Here is a 19,554-nt window from a genome sequence, read left to right as displayed (position 1 = left end):
TCTTGATCACTGATAAGGTTACAAGCACTTGAGTTTTAAGCTGAAGTAAACACAGTGTCACAGGGTCAAATTTATTTGTCTAGCCAGACACTGTTTGATATTTAGCATGTCATATGCATGAAAAAGTACAACTCAGTTTTACCTTGTAACTGAAATAAAAGAGCATACTGTGCATCTTTATAGAAATGAGGCATTACAGTGGCAGACTTTGTCATCAACCACAACTGCCTCACACAGACATTCTTACTAGCTTACATGATCTGCAGGAATAGCTTGAGAGTGCATTTTTATGTAAACGTAGTAAGCATTCAATTAGGTAACACATTCCTAGATTCTGGAGGGAATGGTCATTGTGACAAAGCTGAAGGAGGAGAAAAAATTAATAGAAAAGTGCAACTCAATGTAAGGAGAATCTGAATATCTTTCCATTCTTCCTATGCCTAAGAATACTCAAAACACCTTAAGTTTAACTAATTGAGCAAACCTGCCTAGTACACAGTAATCAATATGTATGATTTATTTTTATCTATAAGCCTTGAACATAGCTTTGCATTGGCCAAGTGAAAAACTTCAAATTCTGAAATAAATACCAACTATTTGCTTCCACACTTATCTTGAACAAAGAGAAGTCTATTCAAAGTCATATTTTCTTCCAGCTTCACTGTGAAGTCCCCATACACAGAATGTAGACACCTGTGCACAATGCTATGCAAAGGCTAAAATTGTCTTGTGCAGCTGTTTTGTTGTGGAAGCATGCATGCTTAAATGAGTCTTTGTAAACCTTTTCCCTCAACCACCAAACATTTTTGACAACCCTTTATGTTTATTTATATTGATAGATGCATAACTGTACTCCTACTATAGTCAGGGTGAATAAAAAAATCAAAAGTTTTTTTTTTAAATAAGAAAAGTCAGATTTTTCATTACATGTAATTTTTCATTCATGTAATGTTTAAGAAAAGTATTGTAAACCCTACTGTCCCTCTGCAAATTTGTATACAGAGTCAATCCCTCATCTCTCTCTAAAAGTGAAAAGTTGCAAAAAGTTCAATGAATAGAAGATTATTGAAGGCAGAATAGATCTTGACAAGGTGAAGAAGTCTGGAGATAATTGTGAGAAAGGAGGGACAGGCAGTAGAAACAAAAGTGAAACTTTTAAAGCAGCATATTCCAGAAGTTTTGAGGTCTTTCAGTGTAGCCTTCACTGATTTGAGATCTTCCACACCATTCTCCCACTAGAAAGGAAAACCTACAATGGCAGCAGGCCATATAAGAGACCCAGTTTGGGAATATTTTAATGAAGTTCCTGTACCTGTGGGTAAGACAGGCATGTGTGCAAAATGGAAACAGAACAACAAAGAAATGCAAGGCCTGGTTGCCCGGATGAAACACCATCATGAGAAGCGTTCCTTCCCAGGGGGAAGCTGCATTCAAGATGATGAAAGGAACATGTCTGAACACGCAGGATCTTCAGGTTGGTAAACTTTATTGTTTCACACTTCTTTCTTAAGGACTTTTAACAAAAACAAACCCAATTTTAAAAAACTTAAATATTTAACTAAATTCAAAAATTCATATGCTTGGTTTTTTTTTTTAAATATTATATGTTTGCTGTTGAAGGAAAAAATCCAGAATACATAACATTGTTGTTTTAGTTAAATAAAACAATTTAAATGTCTGTCCTGTGATTATGATGGGTTAGGTCATAGAAAGCCCCTTGGGACTGTCACCTGATATGCTGAGACTACCTCTGAGCCCGTTTTTCCTGCCTGCTTGGGACTTCAGAAAGCTGCCTTGTTGAGCCAGACACGTTAGCCTGCTGCAAATACAGACCCAGACCTGAACCACATCCCCCAAAGCTGCAGGCTTTAACTGAAAACCACTTAGCAGGTACTCCTGTCTCTAGCACCCAGATACCCAATGGGGTCCAAATCCCAATAAATCTGTTTTACTCTGTATAAAGCTTATACAGGGTAAACTCACAGATTGTCCACTCTCTATAACACTGATAGAGAAATATGCACAGCTGTTTGCTCTCCCAGGTGTTAATTGCTTACTCTGGGCCAATTAATAAGCAGAAGTGATTTTATTAAGTATAAAAAGTAGGATTTAAGTGTTTCCAGGTAATAACAGACAGAACAAAGTAAGTTGCCAAGCAAAATAAAACAAAAACACGCAAATCTAAGCCTAATACGTTAAGAAACTGCATAATACATTAAGAAACCGCATATAGGTAAATCTCACTCTTAGCCCTGGTATATATAACGAGTTTAGGTCAAATTTAGCAGTTAGATTAATTTAACCCTGCACCCGTCCACACAAAGCCATTTTTGTCGACTTAAAGGGCTCTTAAAATTGATTTCTGTACTCCTCCCTGACAAGGGGATTAGTGCTGAAATCAACATCGTGGATTGAATTTGGGGTAGTGTGGACACAATTCGACAGTACTGGCCTCTGGGAGCTATCCCAGAGTGCTCCATTACAACTGCTCTGGACAGCACTTTCAACTCAGATGCACTAGCCAGATACACAGCAAAAGCCCCGGGAACTTTTGAATTTCATTTCCTGTTTGGCCAGCATGGCGCTCTCATCAGCACAGGTGACCATGCAGTCCCAGAATAGCAAAAAGAGCTCCAGCATGGACCGAACGGGAGGTACTGGATCTGATTGCTGCTTGGGAAGACTAATCCATGCTATCAGAACTCCGTTCCAAAAGACGAAATGCCAAAATATTTGAAAAAATCTCCAAGGGCATGATGGACAGAAGCTACAACAGGGACCCACAGCAGTGCTGCGTGTAAATTAAGGAGCTCAGGCAAGCCTACCAAAAAAACAAAGAGGCAAATGGCAGCTCCAGGTCAGAGCCCCAGACCTGCCGCTTCTATGACAAGCTGCATGCAATTCTAGGGGGAGTCCCTACCACTATCCCACCCCTGTGTGTGGACACGTGCAAGGGGGGAGTCTCATGCAACAAAGATGAGGATTTTGGGGACGAGGAAGATGAGGAGGATAGTGCACAACACGCAAGCAGAGAAACCATTCTCCCCAACTGCCAGGAACTGTTTATCACCCTGGAGCCAATACCCTCCCAACCCTCCCAAGGCAGGCTCATGGACCATGAAACCAGAGAAGGCACATCTGGTGAGGGTACCTTTGTAAATATAATGCATGGTTTAAAGTGCGTTTAATGATTAATTTGCCCTGAAGACTTGGGATGCATTGGCGGCCAGTACAGCCCCTCCTTTTAAATGGCCAACCCAACGGGTGCTTGGTATGGGAAAGGAGGGCACTGCTGTTTGAAACCATTCCCACATGTTCTGAAGGCTGAAGAAGCTGAAAGACTGTGGCTTACCATGGCTGCCTGCAAGCCGAATTCTGTTGCCCGGCCCTGCGTGTGTGATCTCTCACACCAAACCGGCAGACTCTCAATATAAGATGCAAAATGCAACTTGTACGGAAAGCACATGTGCCGTGTAATGTTAACAGCTTGGTTCGCCGTGAAAGAGTCTACCCATTGTTCTCTAAAATGTGTCTTTTTAAATACTACTCTCTCTTTTTTTATCTCCCACAGCTGCAAATGTTTCAACGCTACCCCTGCCATCTCCGTCCCAGAGGCTAGCGCAGATAAGAAGGCAGAAAAAAACGCACTCGCGATGAAATGTTCTCTGAGCTCATGCATGGAGGCAAACAATGTCAGAGTCCAGGAAAGCAGAAAATGAACGCGATGACAGGAGGGATGAGCAAGACTAGAGGTGGTGGAAGCAAGATGAGCGGAGGCAGGATACAATGCTGAGGCTACTGGGGGATCAAACTGATATGCTCCGGTGTCTGGTGGAGCAGCAGAAAAGGCAGCAGGAGCACAGACCACCACTGCTGCCCTCTATAACCACCCACCCTCCTCCCCAACTTCCATAGCCTCCTTACCTAGACACCCAAGAACGCAAGGGGGCGGGGGAGCTCCAGGGACCGAACCACTCCACCCCAGAGGACTGCCCAAGCAACAGAAGGCTGGCATTCAATAAGTTTTGAAGTGCAGTGTGGCCCTGTCCTTCCCTCCTCCTCTCATCCACTACCCCACTCAGTGCTTCCCTCCTCCTTCACCCCTCCCGGGCTACCTTGGCAGTTATCCCCCTATTTGTGTGATGAATTATTAAAGAATGCATGATCTTGAAACAACAATGACTTTATTGCCTCTGCAAGTGATGAATGAAGGGGGGAGGGCAGCTGGCTTATAGGGAAGTACAGTGAACCAAGGAGTTGGTTTTCATCAAGGAGAAACAAACAGAACTGTCACACCATAGCCTGGCCAGTCATGAAACTGGTTTTCAAAGCTTCTCTGATGTGCAGCGCACCCTGCTGTGCTCTTCTAATCGCCCTGGCGTCTGGCGGTGTGTAATCAGCGGCCAGGCGATTTGCCTCAACCTCCCACCACACCAAAAATGTCTTCCCCTTACTCTCAGAGAGATTGTGGAGCACACAGCAAGCAGCAATAACAATTGGAATATTGGTTTCGCTGAGGTCTAACTGAGCCAGTAAACTGCGCCAGCACGCTTTTAAACATCCAAATGCACGTTCTACCACCATTCTGCACTTGCTCAGCCTATAGTTGAACAGCTCCTTACTGCTGTCCAGGGTGCCTGTGTATGACTTCATGAGCCATGGCATTAAGGGTAGACTGGGTCCCCAAGGATAACTATAGGCATTTCAACATCCCCAACAGTTATTTTCTGGTCTGGGAAGTAAGTCCCTTCCTGCAGCTGTTCAAACAGACCAGAGTTCCTGAAGATGTGAGCGACACGTACCTTTCCCAGCAATCCCACGTTAACGTCGGTGAAATGTCCCCTGTGATCCACCGGTGCTTGCAGCACCATTGAAAAGCACCCTTTGCAGTTTATGGACTAGCTGCCAAGATGGTCTGGTCCCAAGATAGGGATATGCATTCCATCTATCCCTCCACCACAGTTAGGTAATCCCGTTGCAGCAAAGCCATCCATTATGACCTGTACATTTCCCAGAGTTACTTCCTTTGATATTAGCAGCTCAGTGATTGCGTTGGCTACTTGGATCACAGCAACCCCCACAGTAGATTTACCCACTCCAAACTGATTCCCAGCTGACCGATAGCTGTCTGGCATTGCAAGCTTCCAGAGGGCTATTGCCCCTCGCTTCTCAACTGTGAGAGCTGCTCTTATCTCGGGTATTCTTGCACTTCAGGACAGGGGAAAGCAAGTCACAAAGTTCCATGAAAGTGCCCTTACACATGCGAAAGTTTCGCAGCCACTGGGAATCGTCCCAGACCCGCAACACTATGCGGTCCCACCAGTCTCTGCTTGTTTCCCAGGCCCAGAATCGGCATTCCATGGCATGAACCTGCCCCATTACCACCATGATGTCCACATTGCCAGGGCCCATGCTTTGAGAGAAGTCTGTGTTCATGCACTCATCACTATCGTGATCGCGTTGTCATCACTTCCTCGCCTCATTTTGCGGGTTCTGGTTCTGCACATACTGCAGGATAATGTGCGAGGTGTTTACAATGCTCACAACAGCAGCAGTGAGCTGAGCAGGCTCCATGCTTGCCATGGTATGGCATCTGCAGGAGAGCAGAATTGCAGCAGAAGCAGTGGATGATGACGGATGCCACAAGCATGGATATTTATACCGAACTACAAGAGGACCCGTGAGGTCAATTCATGGCACCAGGAGAGCAGGAGAACAGAGCTGAAGCAGTGGTTGGATGACAATGGTTAGCAGTCCTACTGCACCATCTGCTGAAAGCAGTATGGCGTCTGCACAGAAAAAAAGGTGCGAAACAATTGTCTGCCTTTGCTTTCACAGAGGAGGGGCGACTGACGACATGTACAAAAAACAATGTGACAATGTTTTTGCCCCATCAGGCATTGGGAGCTCAACCCAGAATTCCAATGGGCAGCGAAGACTGTGGGATAGCTACCCACAGTGCAACGCTCCAAAAGTCAATGCTAGCCACGGTACTGTGGACGCATTCTGCCAACTTAATGCATTTAGCGGGGACACACACAATCGACTGTATAAAATCGCTTCCGAAAAATCGACTTCTATAAATTTGACCTAATTTCGTAGTGTAGACATACCCTTAGAGACGTTCCAATAAGCTTCTTTCACAGACTGGATTCCTTCCTTATCTGAGTACAGCAATCACTCACCCCCTACTGTCCTTTGTTCCAGTTTCTTTCAGGCATCTCTTGGGCGTGGAGGGGTCTGCTCTTAAGTCAGCTGAAGACAAAATGGAGGGGCTGGGCCTTTTATATTCTCTCTCTTGTGGGCGGAAACCCCTTTGTTCTTCTGTGCAAAGTCACAGCAACAAGATGGAGTTTTTAGTCACATGGGCAAGTCACACGTCTATGAATGATTCAGTTTTTTGCAGGCTAACGCCATTGTTTACATGTTAGTTTGAACGTTCCGAGAAAAGCTCAGGTGTGGATTGGCATCTCCCAAAATCCATTGTCAGTTAAGTGTTTCTTGACTGGGCACTTACTGACTAGTCCTTTCTCAAGAAACTGACGAAATGCTTCCCTGAGGCTACTTAGAATCAAACACATGGAGATACAAGTACATAGCCAGTATTCATAACTTCAAATACAAAAATGATACACACATACAGAGAACAATCATAACCAACAAACTACAACCTTTCTAGAGACACTCCACTTGACCTCCTCTGTACAAGACCTGGTGCAACCATAAGACCCTGGTTGCAACTAGGGTGACCAGACGTCCTGATAAAATTGGGACTGTCCCGATATTTAGTTGTTTGTCCCGCTTCCCAACTGATGTATGGTCGGGATGCCATTTGTCCTAATATTTTGGCTCAGGGCTGGAGGAGTACACTGGTGAGTGCTCACCTGGGGTCCCAGCAGTGCTTATTTGGGGCAGCTCCAAAGAAATGGCAGGCAGCAGGACACTGTGACCTCTAGGCACAGGGGCGGCCGGGGTGGGAAGGGGGTGTGTGCTGCACCTACCACAAGAGCTGGCTCCATCGCAACCAATGGGAGCTGCAGGTTTGGACAGGGCACAGACACATCCCCGCCCCGGCTGCCCCGGGGCACTGCGTGCTACTCATGCCCCCAAGTAAGTCCCACCCCCACAGCTTCCAGCCAATGGCAGCTGGAGCCAGTGCTTGTGACAGGCACAGCACGTGGAGTGGAGACCCCACTGGCCACCGCTGACCTTAAGAGCCAGAGGAACCTGCCAGGTGCTTCCCAGTGGGCGGGAACCATTCCCTAGGTAAGCGGCAGGTCTGCGGCTGGGGCCCTGTGCCCACGACTTGCAGCAGGGCTGCGGGTGGGAGCCGGTATCATGTGCTTGTGGCAGGCACTGGGGCCATGCGCCCCCAATCAGCAGCTTGCAGCAGGGCTGGAGTGGGGGTCCTGCACCCCCGACTTCCTCAGGCTTTTTATCCCCTTCCCCCATAGCTCCAGTGGGGTGGGGGGTGAGCCGAGCCTGTGGCTGCCCACCGTGTGTCCTGATATTTTGTTCTTGTCATCTAGTCACCTTAGTTGCAACAATGATCTATACGGTCACAGTTCTGTCAATAACAGCACAGTGATGTTCTCTTCCTAATACAGCATAGCAAGAAAATCCTCCAAATATTAATGATTAACTTGTTGAATGGGAGATATTTATGAAGTCATTGGGAAGTGAACTATCTGTTTCAATAACCAAACAATCATTCATTTTCTGATATAGCTGTAAAACTAATCTGAAAAGTTTTCAAAATAAATCACTTAAAAATATATAGTGTGTACCTTCTAAAAATGAAACCTAGTTGTGAAGAATATGTATTAAAGTTATAACAACCAACAAGAATGCACTTTTATGTAGAAATCCATGATTAAATAGAGTCTTCCTTACTAGTGATTTAAATCATGATTCAAATCAAATCCACCTTGACTATAGTGACTGAAATGCAGGTCTGATATTTGCTATATTTAGTCCTGGATCTCAATCCAGAGACCAGTTTAGGATGGTGATTGTTAAGGTCTAATGCTTTACAAGCTACCAGACCCACAAGCTAATGTTTTATACCAATGGAAATATAAAATGTTAACATTCAAATGCCAAACATTAAGCTCTAGCGGTTAGTGAGGTAACACTTGGGGAACACTGTTACAAAAGTGCTTAATTGGAAAATCAGTACAAATGATTTTCCAGCACTGAATGTGGACTAGTGAAAAAAAATTCAAGCCTTTCTTGCCGAAATGTATATTTTGTGGTCCCAGCAGGTTTCACAAAAGCTTCGATAAGACAAAACAGTAGAAGATAAATTATAGTAAATTATCATTAGCTTGATATTTAAAGGAGGAAAAAAAACACATTACTGAATGTTCTCTATGTTTACTAGAATTTTAAATCAAAGTTTCTCCACAAAATGGAATTAGCGCAATGGTTTAAGCATTCCTTGTGACAACGTAGAGAAGATGTGTGTCAATTTATTAATTCCTTTTTGTTTTGTAAAACATCATTTATAAGTGGATTAAAATCTCCCTTTTTGTAGCAGGAGCGGACATGTCAGAAAGTGTAACAGGGACACCTAGGGGGCATCAACATTTAATACGTCTACTCTGGTGAGTCAGTGGGGTTGCTACCAGGAGAGCCACTGACTTGAGTTGAAGCAAGGAAAATCCTCAGGAAAAGATGACAAAAAGGGTGTCAGCCAGCTTTTGAAAGACAAAATCTCAAGCAAGGAGAATCATTCCATCTCCAGAAACAGAAGATACAGCTGAAGGAGTATGGGACAAGAGGGGTTTGGTCCTTCCCCAACAGGGGCAGCTCTATGTTTTTTGCCGCCTTATGACCGGCAGGCCGACCCCCGAGGCTTGCCGCCCCTGTTCCCCAAAGACATTGGCCAAACACATTTGGGAATGGTGAGTACCGTGGGTTGGAGTCGAGGAGGAGAAGTTGAAGAGTTTAAACATATGTAACTCTCCTTTGCTATTAGTAAAGCATGTGTGTTTAAGAACTTTCTTTGCAATGCCAGGATTCCTTGCTCTATCTGCCACACATCCTCAAGAGTTCAACTATAAACCTTAGTGCTCAATGGGTGGCGTTCTTGGGAAGCATTCAAAGCAACTAGGGAGGCTTAGGAGGTCAGAATTCAGGTTTCAGGGATTACAGCAGTTGGACTGGGGAGTCCCACATCCCAAGGAGAGGTGGCAGAAAAAGATCCAAAGATTGGGTCCAGTTATAACAGTCTGGTGACATTCCTTTTAATTATAACCCAGTTAGTTTTACTTATTTTTAAAAGGAATTTATCGTATTAAATTGTGTACACCTTAATTAAAGTAGTGCCTTTAACCATAAGTGACCCTAAAGTGTTTTATAAACTATATTAAATACCTCTAAAGTACAAAGAAGCAAAAGAGACTGACAGTGTGCATGTGGGGCAAAAGGTGGGATTTTGGTCAAGCACACCAGTATGCCAAGGCATTTTTAAGAGCTATAGAGCAAGATGAGGCATACTGACAGAGGCACATGAGGAAGCTTACTGAACATTGCATGCACTAGCCCTGGCTCAAACTGGCATCACTAAACTTTCACTAATAAAACAAATACAACCAAAACAAAACTGCACTGTTTGCTGAAGTCTGGCAAGTTTGATTACACTGTAGGAGTTTACCTGGTCTGAATGCCCACAGTGCTGAACAAAACATCTTGGTCATAGTACAGAAAAAGCTAAATTTAGCCAAGTCCCATAGGATGCAACAAACTCGCGTCAATCATATCACACAGAGGTTTTTTTTTTCAAATTAATGTTGCTATATTAATGGTGGCGGTTGCATCTCTGTTATTGCATAAGACAACGCAAAACTTTTACTTTGAGATTAAAAAAATCATCATCTACATAAACCATAAAGAAAGGTAGCCTCACTTTCATTTTTGTAGCCTGACTAATGGTATCCTACAACACTTTTATCCATTTAAATACTACGTGTGCTCAACACCTTTTGAAGACTCTTTACATTTTGACCTGTTGCTGCTCAGGGTAAATATGTTGTGCTATAGGTTGTACAGCTTTCATTCAACAGCTTTTAACATACGATCGGTTTCTGTAAAGCAAGTCCAGGTTCTCTCCTGTGGCACTATAATCTCTCCATTTTAGGTTCCCCCTTAATTCTCTTTTCTTCCTCCATTAAAAAAAAAAATCTGATTTGACATCAAATTTTGGGGTAAAGACAAATGAACTCAAAAGTTCCAAGTGTCTGTTTAGTTCTACCAAGTTACAGACAAAGATCCAGACTAACGAAACCCCTTGGGTCTGCAAAATTGGTCTGAATATCTTGCAAGAACAGGTTTTTCACATAAAACCGCATAACATTTAAACAATTCAGAACCTCAAAAAAAGGTTTATTAAGGCTGGTTCTAAAAAGAATGAAAGTATCACTGGGAAGGGTCTTTATTTTATCGGAATTGGGTCATCCATTCTTGATCATGAGCTCAGCTAACTCCACAGGATGATGCAAAATGTCCCAGCAGAAATGCAGCTGGATTCATAGACTCATAGACTCATAGTCATCTTCCAACGTGCGAAGAGGGGTTGTTTCCTTTATGCATTTTAACCAGGGGCTCAGATCCTACATCCACACTAGTGTTAACAGTGGTGGAGCCTCACCATTTTAAATCATAATTCTGAGTATTTGGTGTTATTCTTGAACACTCAGCTCCTGGAGCAAGTGACTATGACAACTTCAGCTTTCTTTTAAAAGTAAAGTACATTTCTACCCCACATGGTTACTGAGAAAAGCTTGAGAACAAGAACCCTAAAGGTATAAGGTCCGAAGGCAAAGAAACCAAAATTCATTATTTTTTAAATATCGTGATTTTGGGGGGCTTCACTCATGATTTTTGAATGCTTGGGGTTGGCAAAACTGGGTAACAAAGAACTATGGGGTTGGGTGCTAAAGATGTAAGAAGGATTAAGAGGAAAGAACAAGGGGACATCCAACAAAATAGACAAAATTATTAATCTATTTTATTAATTAGTAATTAAACTTTACCACACAATGCACAAAAACCTATAAAATTTATTGCCAAAATGGAATAATCAGGCCATGAGTAAAGTTTCTTCCATCATTCAGTGGTCACTTTGATCCTGAAGCGTGGGGTTTATATCCCTTATATATTTTTTATCCATTCAGATGTAGCTGGAGAGGTGACATTAGCTATGTAAATGTCAAATCCTTTTCTGAATCCTCACTGATATTTGGTGGCAATACATTCCATGGATTAATTATGAACTGAGTAAAAATTTTAAATCATCCATCTATTTTTATCAGTTTTTAGTTTATCTATTTTGTTGGATGTCCTTTTGTTTTATGGCAAAGGACAAATAGAGGACTCAATTTTACTCTCATTTTCATTCATCTTTTTATATATTTCTATTACAGTAAACAACGTTATACTATATTCACATGAAGACTGCCAAGTCAAACACAAAATTTAGTTAATGCCATAATCAGGGCTGCTCACGCAACATTAATTCTGCTCCTTTGTGCATATACATTATGATATAATCTCTTGGTAGGGACTTAAATTATATCAGCCAGTTTTCCTTTATGCCCTATTTTGTTGCCAAGCTAAAATAATTCTAATATACTAAAGGCACAATTTTCCTTTATAGGAGCTGTGTTAGTTTTGCCATGTTATACTATTTAAAAACTTAAATTAATATATTTAGTAATTTCTGCTAAATTTCCTGGCATTAAAATAAGGTTTATTGATCTGTAATTGCAAAGAGTACCTCCAACACATTTTAAAATATAGGTGTAACATTTGTTATTATTCTATTCTCCGATATAGTAACTGATTTTAGTGAGAGATTATATGGCAAAGTTTATTAGTGACTCAGCCATTGCCTACAGTGCAGTTAGGTCAACATAAACTGCCTTAGCTACTTGGACCTAACTCTGTAAACGTCTACACTAAAATAGAGCTCTCACTCATGAAAATCTCCCATTACGCTGATTCAATAACCCCACCTCTGCGAGAGAAGTAGTGCTTCAATTGATGTGGTCAGGTCGACAGTGTCAGTGTAGACACTGCATTGCTTACATTGACTGTCGTTGCCTTTCAGAAATCATCCCACAATGCCCCACACGGGCAGTTAATTCGGTGCAAGTGCTCCTAGTGAGTACACGCACTGCCAACACAGGAACGTAGCATGGATGTGTAAAACTGATTCAATTACTGTGGTTGCCGTACATCCACGTAACTTAGGTTGACGATTTTGTAGCGTAGACTTGCACTCAGTCTCTTCATTAAGTCCTTCAGAATACTTGGCTGAATATCAACAGGTCCTGATGACTTACCACTCTTTATGGTGCCAAACAAGAAGGTGCAAGCAAACTGACAGACTAGTCACTGACTATATCTCATCTTTATTAACTGAAAAGAGTATGCCTGATGTTAGTACTGCCTCATCACTCTCTGTGGTGAAGACTGACATAAAGTAGTCATTTAGCTTCTAGGCACTGTCACTATGCTCCTTAAGAGCCCTGTATAATCCCTGGAAGTCCGCAGAATGCACAAATGCTATCACAAAGTTCCTGTCTCTGATAAACAAAATAAATTCCATTCTTAAATATATGTTCATGTTTTAGTTATATGTTCTTTCAGATTCCCTATTTGCCTTCTAATTACCATCTTGCATGCCCAAATATGGCTGCACTCATCGCTATTGTTCAGTGAACATTATGGATAAAACAACTGTAGGGAAAGTTATGTTCTCCTGAAATCCTCAATTACTTTCATTTGAGAAAATGTTTTGTATGTGCCACAATATATCACTGCTGCGCTAGTATTCTGGGCACATGCCAAGGAGCAGTGGAGGATGTTGCACATCAGGACCAACACCATTCACATTAAAATAGCAGTCAATCATTCAGCTCCTTGTAATCAGACAGTGAAGATGGCTTTTTTTCAAAGAGCAATTAACTTGCCAAAAGTATATGAGGAAAAACAACAAAGCACCTCTTCTCCCACACTGGTTTGTGTTCATTATGCATATTATATTTTTTATTCAAATTAATGCCAATGGGATATTAAAAAAATTTGAAACGTATACCTCGGGATAATGAAAAATTAGCATTATTGTACCATGAGTGTAAGATTAACTACATTGTAGGTACTTCCTATAGCCCAACATAGCAACAGTTTACAACAGAACTACAAAGCTGGTCTTTGACCCTGGACTAGTTTCAATTTTTAGAAAACTAATTACATTCAGACTGTTATTTTCCCCATTTTTCACACTATTTGTGTTCCAACAGTTCTCTTCCTCAGTCTATATTTTCTTACTGTTTTACTTTTTCAGCTCTATTTTTCTGTATGAGACAACTGATGCCTTGATTCTACCTTACTTTTCATTGTGAAGAACTAATTTATCTCTACCTCCACCCTTATTGTGCTGTGCAGTATATTTCAGGAAGAACTTGATGTCCAAAAGTGATGCTCAATTCTTATAATATACTAAAGATTTTTTTCTTATTTTAACCAACAGTGGTAGACTTCACAATTGGTTGTGTCCACATGGGCCCTAACATCACAGATACACCCTGTTCAACCTTACCCATGAACAGCACTGTAATTGGATGCAATCAGGTTCTACAACAGTTCTTCATTGTATAGACAGGACCAGCTAACCACACATATAAATTGGCTGGCCAGTCCTCCTATCTCCCAGGTCCATGTATATGAAAAGACATCTGCAACTCTCTCTCTGGCACCAGTAATTGAAATATTACCAGCTAAATACCCAGTGCACTGAACTGCAGGCATTCCAGTAGTTACTTCATAGATTTCAAACCATCTGCATATTCCAGACACAAAGGAATAGTTTAATATTAAACTCTCTCTCTCTCTGGAAAACAAAAAACAGATGCCTTCAAGCACAGAATTTAACAAAGTAAGGTTTTGTTTTTAAAAAACAAACACACAAAAACCAGAGATCACGAGGTGTTGCATCATACCCACAATATCTGGCAAGCTTAAAAATTCCAGATTAGCGAGAGGAAAGAAAGTAGGAAAGAAGAAGAAGAAAAGGTAATAAATTTGAATACTTGAGGGAGGACAGTTATTTTGTTTATTGCTGTGCCAAACAGTGTGCCACACGCTGTTGAGAATCATTCTGCATAACAAACCAGTAAAGAATTCCTGTTTGTAAAATATTTTAGTATATTATCACCAATGCCAAATAGTTTATAAAGAGAAGTCTTTCATGACAGAGTTCAAAGTAATCTTCAGCAGCACTATCCCTCTCACAGGAAAGCAAGTAGACCTTAGTAATAATGGGATACTAACAAATTATTAATCTATTTTCCTCTTTGCAAGGCAATACTGCTGCTACTTTTTCATTAAAGATTCTAAAATATACAAGATATCACATTTATATAGATGCTTTGATTTTGAACATGCCAAAGTGCCTTAATATATCTAAGCATTTTAAAGTATCAGCCTATGTTAAGAGCACTGACTTCATTCATCACTTAAATCTTACCATGTCAGCTTTTTCACAGCGCACTAACAAAATACCACACACCAACAATGAACAGTTTAGGTCTTCTCGGCTCTCTGTAAGCTAAGATCAAATGTGGCAAAGAATATTGCATCTAATTAAAACTGCAGAGTAATCATCCAAAAAGGAATTTGAGTAGAATACCATGATTTACTATTCTATACTTGCAAAAGCGCCAAGAAATATTTAATAACTGAAAATTGAAAGGACCTCACTTTCATATCTCATCAAAGAGATGGCACTCCCCAAAACTCCATTTCATCTACTAGGACACTGACCAAGTTGACTCAGAGGGGACAGTGCCACCTAACGAATCAACAAACAGCTTCTTGCAGCACCTTGGTCTTCCTTGGAGATCTCAAATATGAGCACTGATTGAGCCTAATTAACTTGCAATGCTGACAAAATCACAGCTGCAGATATAATTGCAGTGATATGGTGGGCTTGATTGTCTCCTCTATCACTGCAGATGGGATCCTTAGAGGCACTTCCCACTCAAACACACATCTACCAACTCACCCTTGCAGAAGCCCTTCTTTCAGAATGCCATCGGACTTCAGAAGGACACAGTTGGGACAATTACTTAGAAACGTTTCAAGATCAAACTCCGTTTCCTGGCTCACCTAAATTCCTCCTGTGGGAAATCTACATAGGACAGTACACTGCAACCTAGATATCTTTGTTAGACTAGCTACTGTAGCAATTCAACCTGTCGACCTAAGGTGCCCAAGATGAACCAAGTTTAGCATCAGAGCTCTCAACTACCATAAGGCAATATGAGTCATTTGACTGACAGCCCATTACTAGACTTTCAGAACAAGCCAAGTGGCATTTTAAGTAAAAATTAATAGGGAAAGGATTATAGACTGCACCATCCGCCAATCTTTCACTAGATTGTAGATTACAGGGAAATATTACCATATGCGGTAAAAGCTGTTTTATCTGGCATGTTAGGAAAATGGGAGTGTGCCGGTAAGTGAAAAATGCCGTTTAACTAAGAGAGAGGGAGTTTGGATACGGGAGGGGGTATGGGAGGGAGTCTGAGTACAGTAGGGGGCTTGGGGCAGCAGGTTGAGGCATGAGAGAGGGCTCAGAGTGCCAGACCCGTGGGGCACTCACCTCAGGCAGCTCCCCACAAGCGGCAACCTGTCACAGATGCTCCGAGGCAGAGGCATGGCAGGTGGTAATGTGTGCTGCCCCCACCCGGCCCCGAGTGCTGGCTCCGCAGCTCCCATTGACCGGGAACTGTGGCCAACAGGAACCACGGGAGCAGCGCCTGCGGGTGGAGACAGCGCACAGAGCCACCTAGGCGCTCCTCTGCCTAGGACCTGCAGGGACAGGTCGCTGCTTGTGGGGAGCTGCCCGAGGTGAGCACCCCCCGGATCCAACACCCTGAAATCCCTCCCACCTCCCAACCGCACACCCTCTCCCGCACTTTGAATGCCTCACGGTGTTCCTGCACCTAGGAGCAGGAGGGACATGTCACCGCTTCTGAGGAGCCACGCAAAGCCAGGTAGGGAGCCTGCCAGCCCCACACCAACCGGACTATAAACCGGACTTTATATACCAGCATTTCTAATCTTTACAGAGAGCTGTCCAGTTGATATAGGGATGGATAACACAGCTTTTACTGTAAATGAAGGACCCAACACATCATATACATATACATACACACACACCTTCCTCACACCACATTACCAACAATACATTTGGCAATATATTAACAATGGAGTTTGGGAGCAGAAGGGAATGGGATAATCCATGTTTGTTTTGATTGTTTACCCAAAACAGTTTCAACATATTTACAAAAGAGTATATTCAGGGCCTGAAGCATTAACAACAGCGGTGGGCAACTTGCAGCCCACACACAGCACGCCAGGGTAATCCTCTGGTGGGCCACAAGATAGTTTATTTATATTGGCACGGTCACTCACAGCTCCCAGTGGCTGCGGTTCGCCGTTCCGGTCCACTGGGAGCTGTGGGAAGCGGCTGCCAGCACATCCCTGCGGCCCACTCCGGTTCCTGCAGCTCCCATTGGCCAGGAATGGCGAACTGCAGCCATCAGGAGATGCGGGCAGTCGGGCCAATGTAAACAAACTGTCTCACGGCCCGCCAGTAAATTACCATCACTGATTAACACGATATTACTATACAGTCAACAAGTCAAAGTGTATGCTTTTTTAAAATTATTTTCAGAATAAGAGTTCTGTCTGGTAGAATCAGAGTGGTAGAATGGATAATCAGGTGGTCCTTAAAAGATTACTGAGACTTTCACCTCTAATTCAGTCTATATCACTACAGACCAATAATCTTTGCCACCTATTGGCTGCCTGGCCATAACCTGTATGAAACAAGTTTGTGGTCTCATTCCAGTTTCCTGTTGAACCACAAAAGACACCTGTATGTACATGATCAAAGGAATGTTAATTACAGATATGTTCTTTTGATTAAGATCAGTTTTACCAGAGACCAAAAGGTGACTACAGCATAAAAAAAGTAGCATCTTGATTAGCAATAATTTATATTTTTGGTACAAGACAAAGCAGGTGTGTCAATGACTTAAAGGAGTTGAATGCAATTTATTTTTAAATAACATTTTGGGGACAATTCAAATGTGTCCTGGTCCACTATAATACTTAACTGCAGTTAAGGTCTGCACTTCTTTGGAGCAGCTTACAGTAAGTTTGTAGTAAGGACTGAATAACTAGAAACAGAAGCCAGCTAGCAAGATTACATAGGATTGGCATCTCACTGAAATATTGACCGTTACTATAAAATTATCAAACTTTTTGATTTAATTAGAAACTGTTGGAAAAAACCCAAGGGCTTGTACTTTCCATTTTTTTAAAAAAGACATACAAAAGTTATATTGGACAAACATCCATAAGGAACCTCCTAACATTTCAAAAATAAAATTCACCCCTCTCTACCCACTTATATCCCTATTCAACCTCCACAGGAAAAGGCTGGAAAAAAAAAAGCAGGTCTAGGAGTATCTCTTGAAATTAAACAAATTAATTTCTCCAATTTTGCCACCAAATTGCTCCCATTCCCTCTTCAAACTGAGGCACTGTTTCTTTTATCTAGGCCTGTACAAGCATCAAGTCACCTGGGTATTCAAGTTCTATCACCATATCCATGCACTAAGCTGATTACAGTTGTCAAGATATGACACAAGAGGAGACAGACAAAAATATTGAGGACTTACTAGGTCAAACACCACCATATTTTTTTCTGGAAAACCAGAGCAAATCATATATGGAAGCTATAGAAATAGAAATAGAATGCTTCTTCACAAAAAGAAAGCATTATACTTTTTAAATTGGTTCTTTAAAAAGTCACACGTTTGGGTAAAATTTCACTCCAGTGGCCTTACTGTATCCAATTTAAAGGAATACTATATTACTATTCCGGTAGAACCTAGAGGCCCTAAAAGAGATTGTATAGTACCTAGCACAATGGAGTGCCAAACAGAGCTTTTTTTTTTTTTTTTGGTGGGGTTTTTTTTTTGGGTGGGAGGGTACAAAACTTCACACAATAATCGTGGCTTTCCTCTCACCCTAAAATTTCAACAGTAATTTTGGAGTAAAACGCTGGTGTTGGAAACTTAGCAGCAGCAGCATTTGGGTAATATATGAGAGCTGGAAAGTAAAACTCCTCAATCTGAAGTTACTGTCCAATATTAATAAAATACAAAGAGCAAACACACAGCACCAATGGGTGAGAATTAAGTGGCATTTTTAAAAACTACCCTTTTTAATGATCCTGAGATGTTTTTAACACAAGTAAAGGAATACTAAATAAACAGATGTTTTAAGATGATAGTTTCAAAAGTCATCTCTGCAGCACTGCTAGCTCAAGGAACCAGAATGAGACACAATCTATGAAAACAATGCCAGTAGCAGTGGTGTTCACATGCTTTTGTCAGTAACTCCTGAGCCACTTCACTGTGAGTTGCACCAGCTGATACAGACAGGGCTCTGGCTGTTCCGAGTAAGCATGAAATGCATTTTGTCACTGCACTGAGACGCTTTATTACCCCCGGCTCCGTTTTCTGGACTGGAAAGAAAAGGCAGAGCCAGAGAGGCGTTAAGTTTCCACCCACTGATGGTTCGTACCATAGGTGCTGGGACTTGGGGGGCTGGCGATGCTGCCGCACCCCCTGCCTGGAGGTGGCTCCCACCGCATACCAGTGTTGACAGTTGGGCTCAATGGCTCTCAGCGCCGCCACCCTACACACTGCTCCAGCACCCCTGTTTCCTAACCCCGCCAAATCCTTTAGGCCCGGGTGACCCCCGCCCCCCCAGGCGCGGCGCGGCGGGGGGGGGGGCTTTTCACGCGGTGTCTGACATTTCGGGGCAGGGGTTTCTCATCAGCCCCCCGCAGGGAGGCCAGGGCGAGGCCGCGGCCCGCAGGGAGGGGACTGACCAAAGCACAGTGACCGGGGCCGCGGGGGGAAGCCAGCAGAGCCACACGCGCCCCGCCCCGCCCGCCGCCCGAGGGGGAAGGGCTCAGCTGTCACTTTCGCCTCTGGCGCGCGTGCGGGACGAAGAATCCCCCCCGGACAGCTCCGAGCGGCCGGCAACGCCCGCCCCGCCCCCCGCTCACCTAGGTAGTGTCTCCGCAGCAGACCGGGCTCCTCCAGCCCCAGGCTCCGCTTCCGCACGTCCCACAGCAGGTGAGGGCAGCACCCCCGGGACATGGCACCGCGGGGAGGGGAGGCTCAGACTCTCCGCTGGCGGCAGCCGCCCCCCACGCTCACCATGGAGACCCAGCCGCCCGCCCGCGCGGTGCTCGCTCGCGCACGCACCCGCCTGCCGCCGAGTCGCCACCGAGGAACGAGCGACAGCGGCAGCTCCTCCGCTCCCCGCCCCCATCTCACTCCGCCCCTGCCCGATTCACAGCGCTCGAGACTTACACCTATCGCGAGAACGTGACCATTTGGCTTTGTGGATTCGGACGGTGAAGTCATACAGCGGCCATCTTGTATTTGGGCACAAAAA

At 43.2% G+C, this 19,554-nt stretch overlaps 1 protein-coding gene across 14 annotated transcripts in view; it reads right to left on the bottom strand.

Annotated features, from left to right (window-relative positions):
• DCAF6 (DDB1 and CUL4 associated factor 6) overlaps positions 1-19,392 on the bottom strand; it is a 175,366-nt gene extending 155,974 nt beyond the window's left edge. For 8 of the 14 annotated variants that reach the window (XM_030581156.1, XM_030581138.1, XM_030581148.1 and 5 more), the window contains exon 1: positions 19,160-19,391. In XM_030581156.1, coding sequence (XP_030437016.1) covers positions 19,160-19,253 — 94 coding nt within the window. In that variant the 5' untranslated portion in view covers positions 19,254-19,391. Of the gene's footprint in view, positions 1-19,159 lie in introns of all 14 variants that reach the window. The other 6 variants (XM_030581246.1, XM_030581177.1, XM_030581206.1 and 3 more) reach the window with 2 other exon arrangements.
• Positions 19,393-19,554: the final 162 nt, after the last annotated feature.

The sequence above is a fragment of the Gopherus evgoodei genome, chromosome 1, assembly GCF_007399415.2.
Source record: "Gopherus evgoodei ecotype Sinaloan lineage chromosome 1, rGopEvg1_v1.p, whole genome shotgun sequence".
NCBI classification, from domain to species: Eukaryota; Metazoa; Chordata; order Testudines; family Testudinidae; genus Gopherus; species Gopherus evgoodei.
Note: the sequence above shows the minus strand (reverse complement) of the source record. Positions and strands in the feature narration are given on the sequence as shown.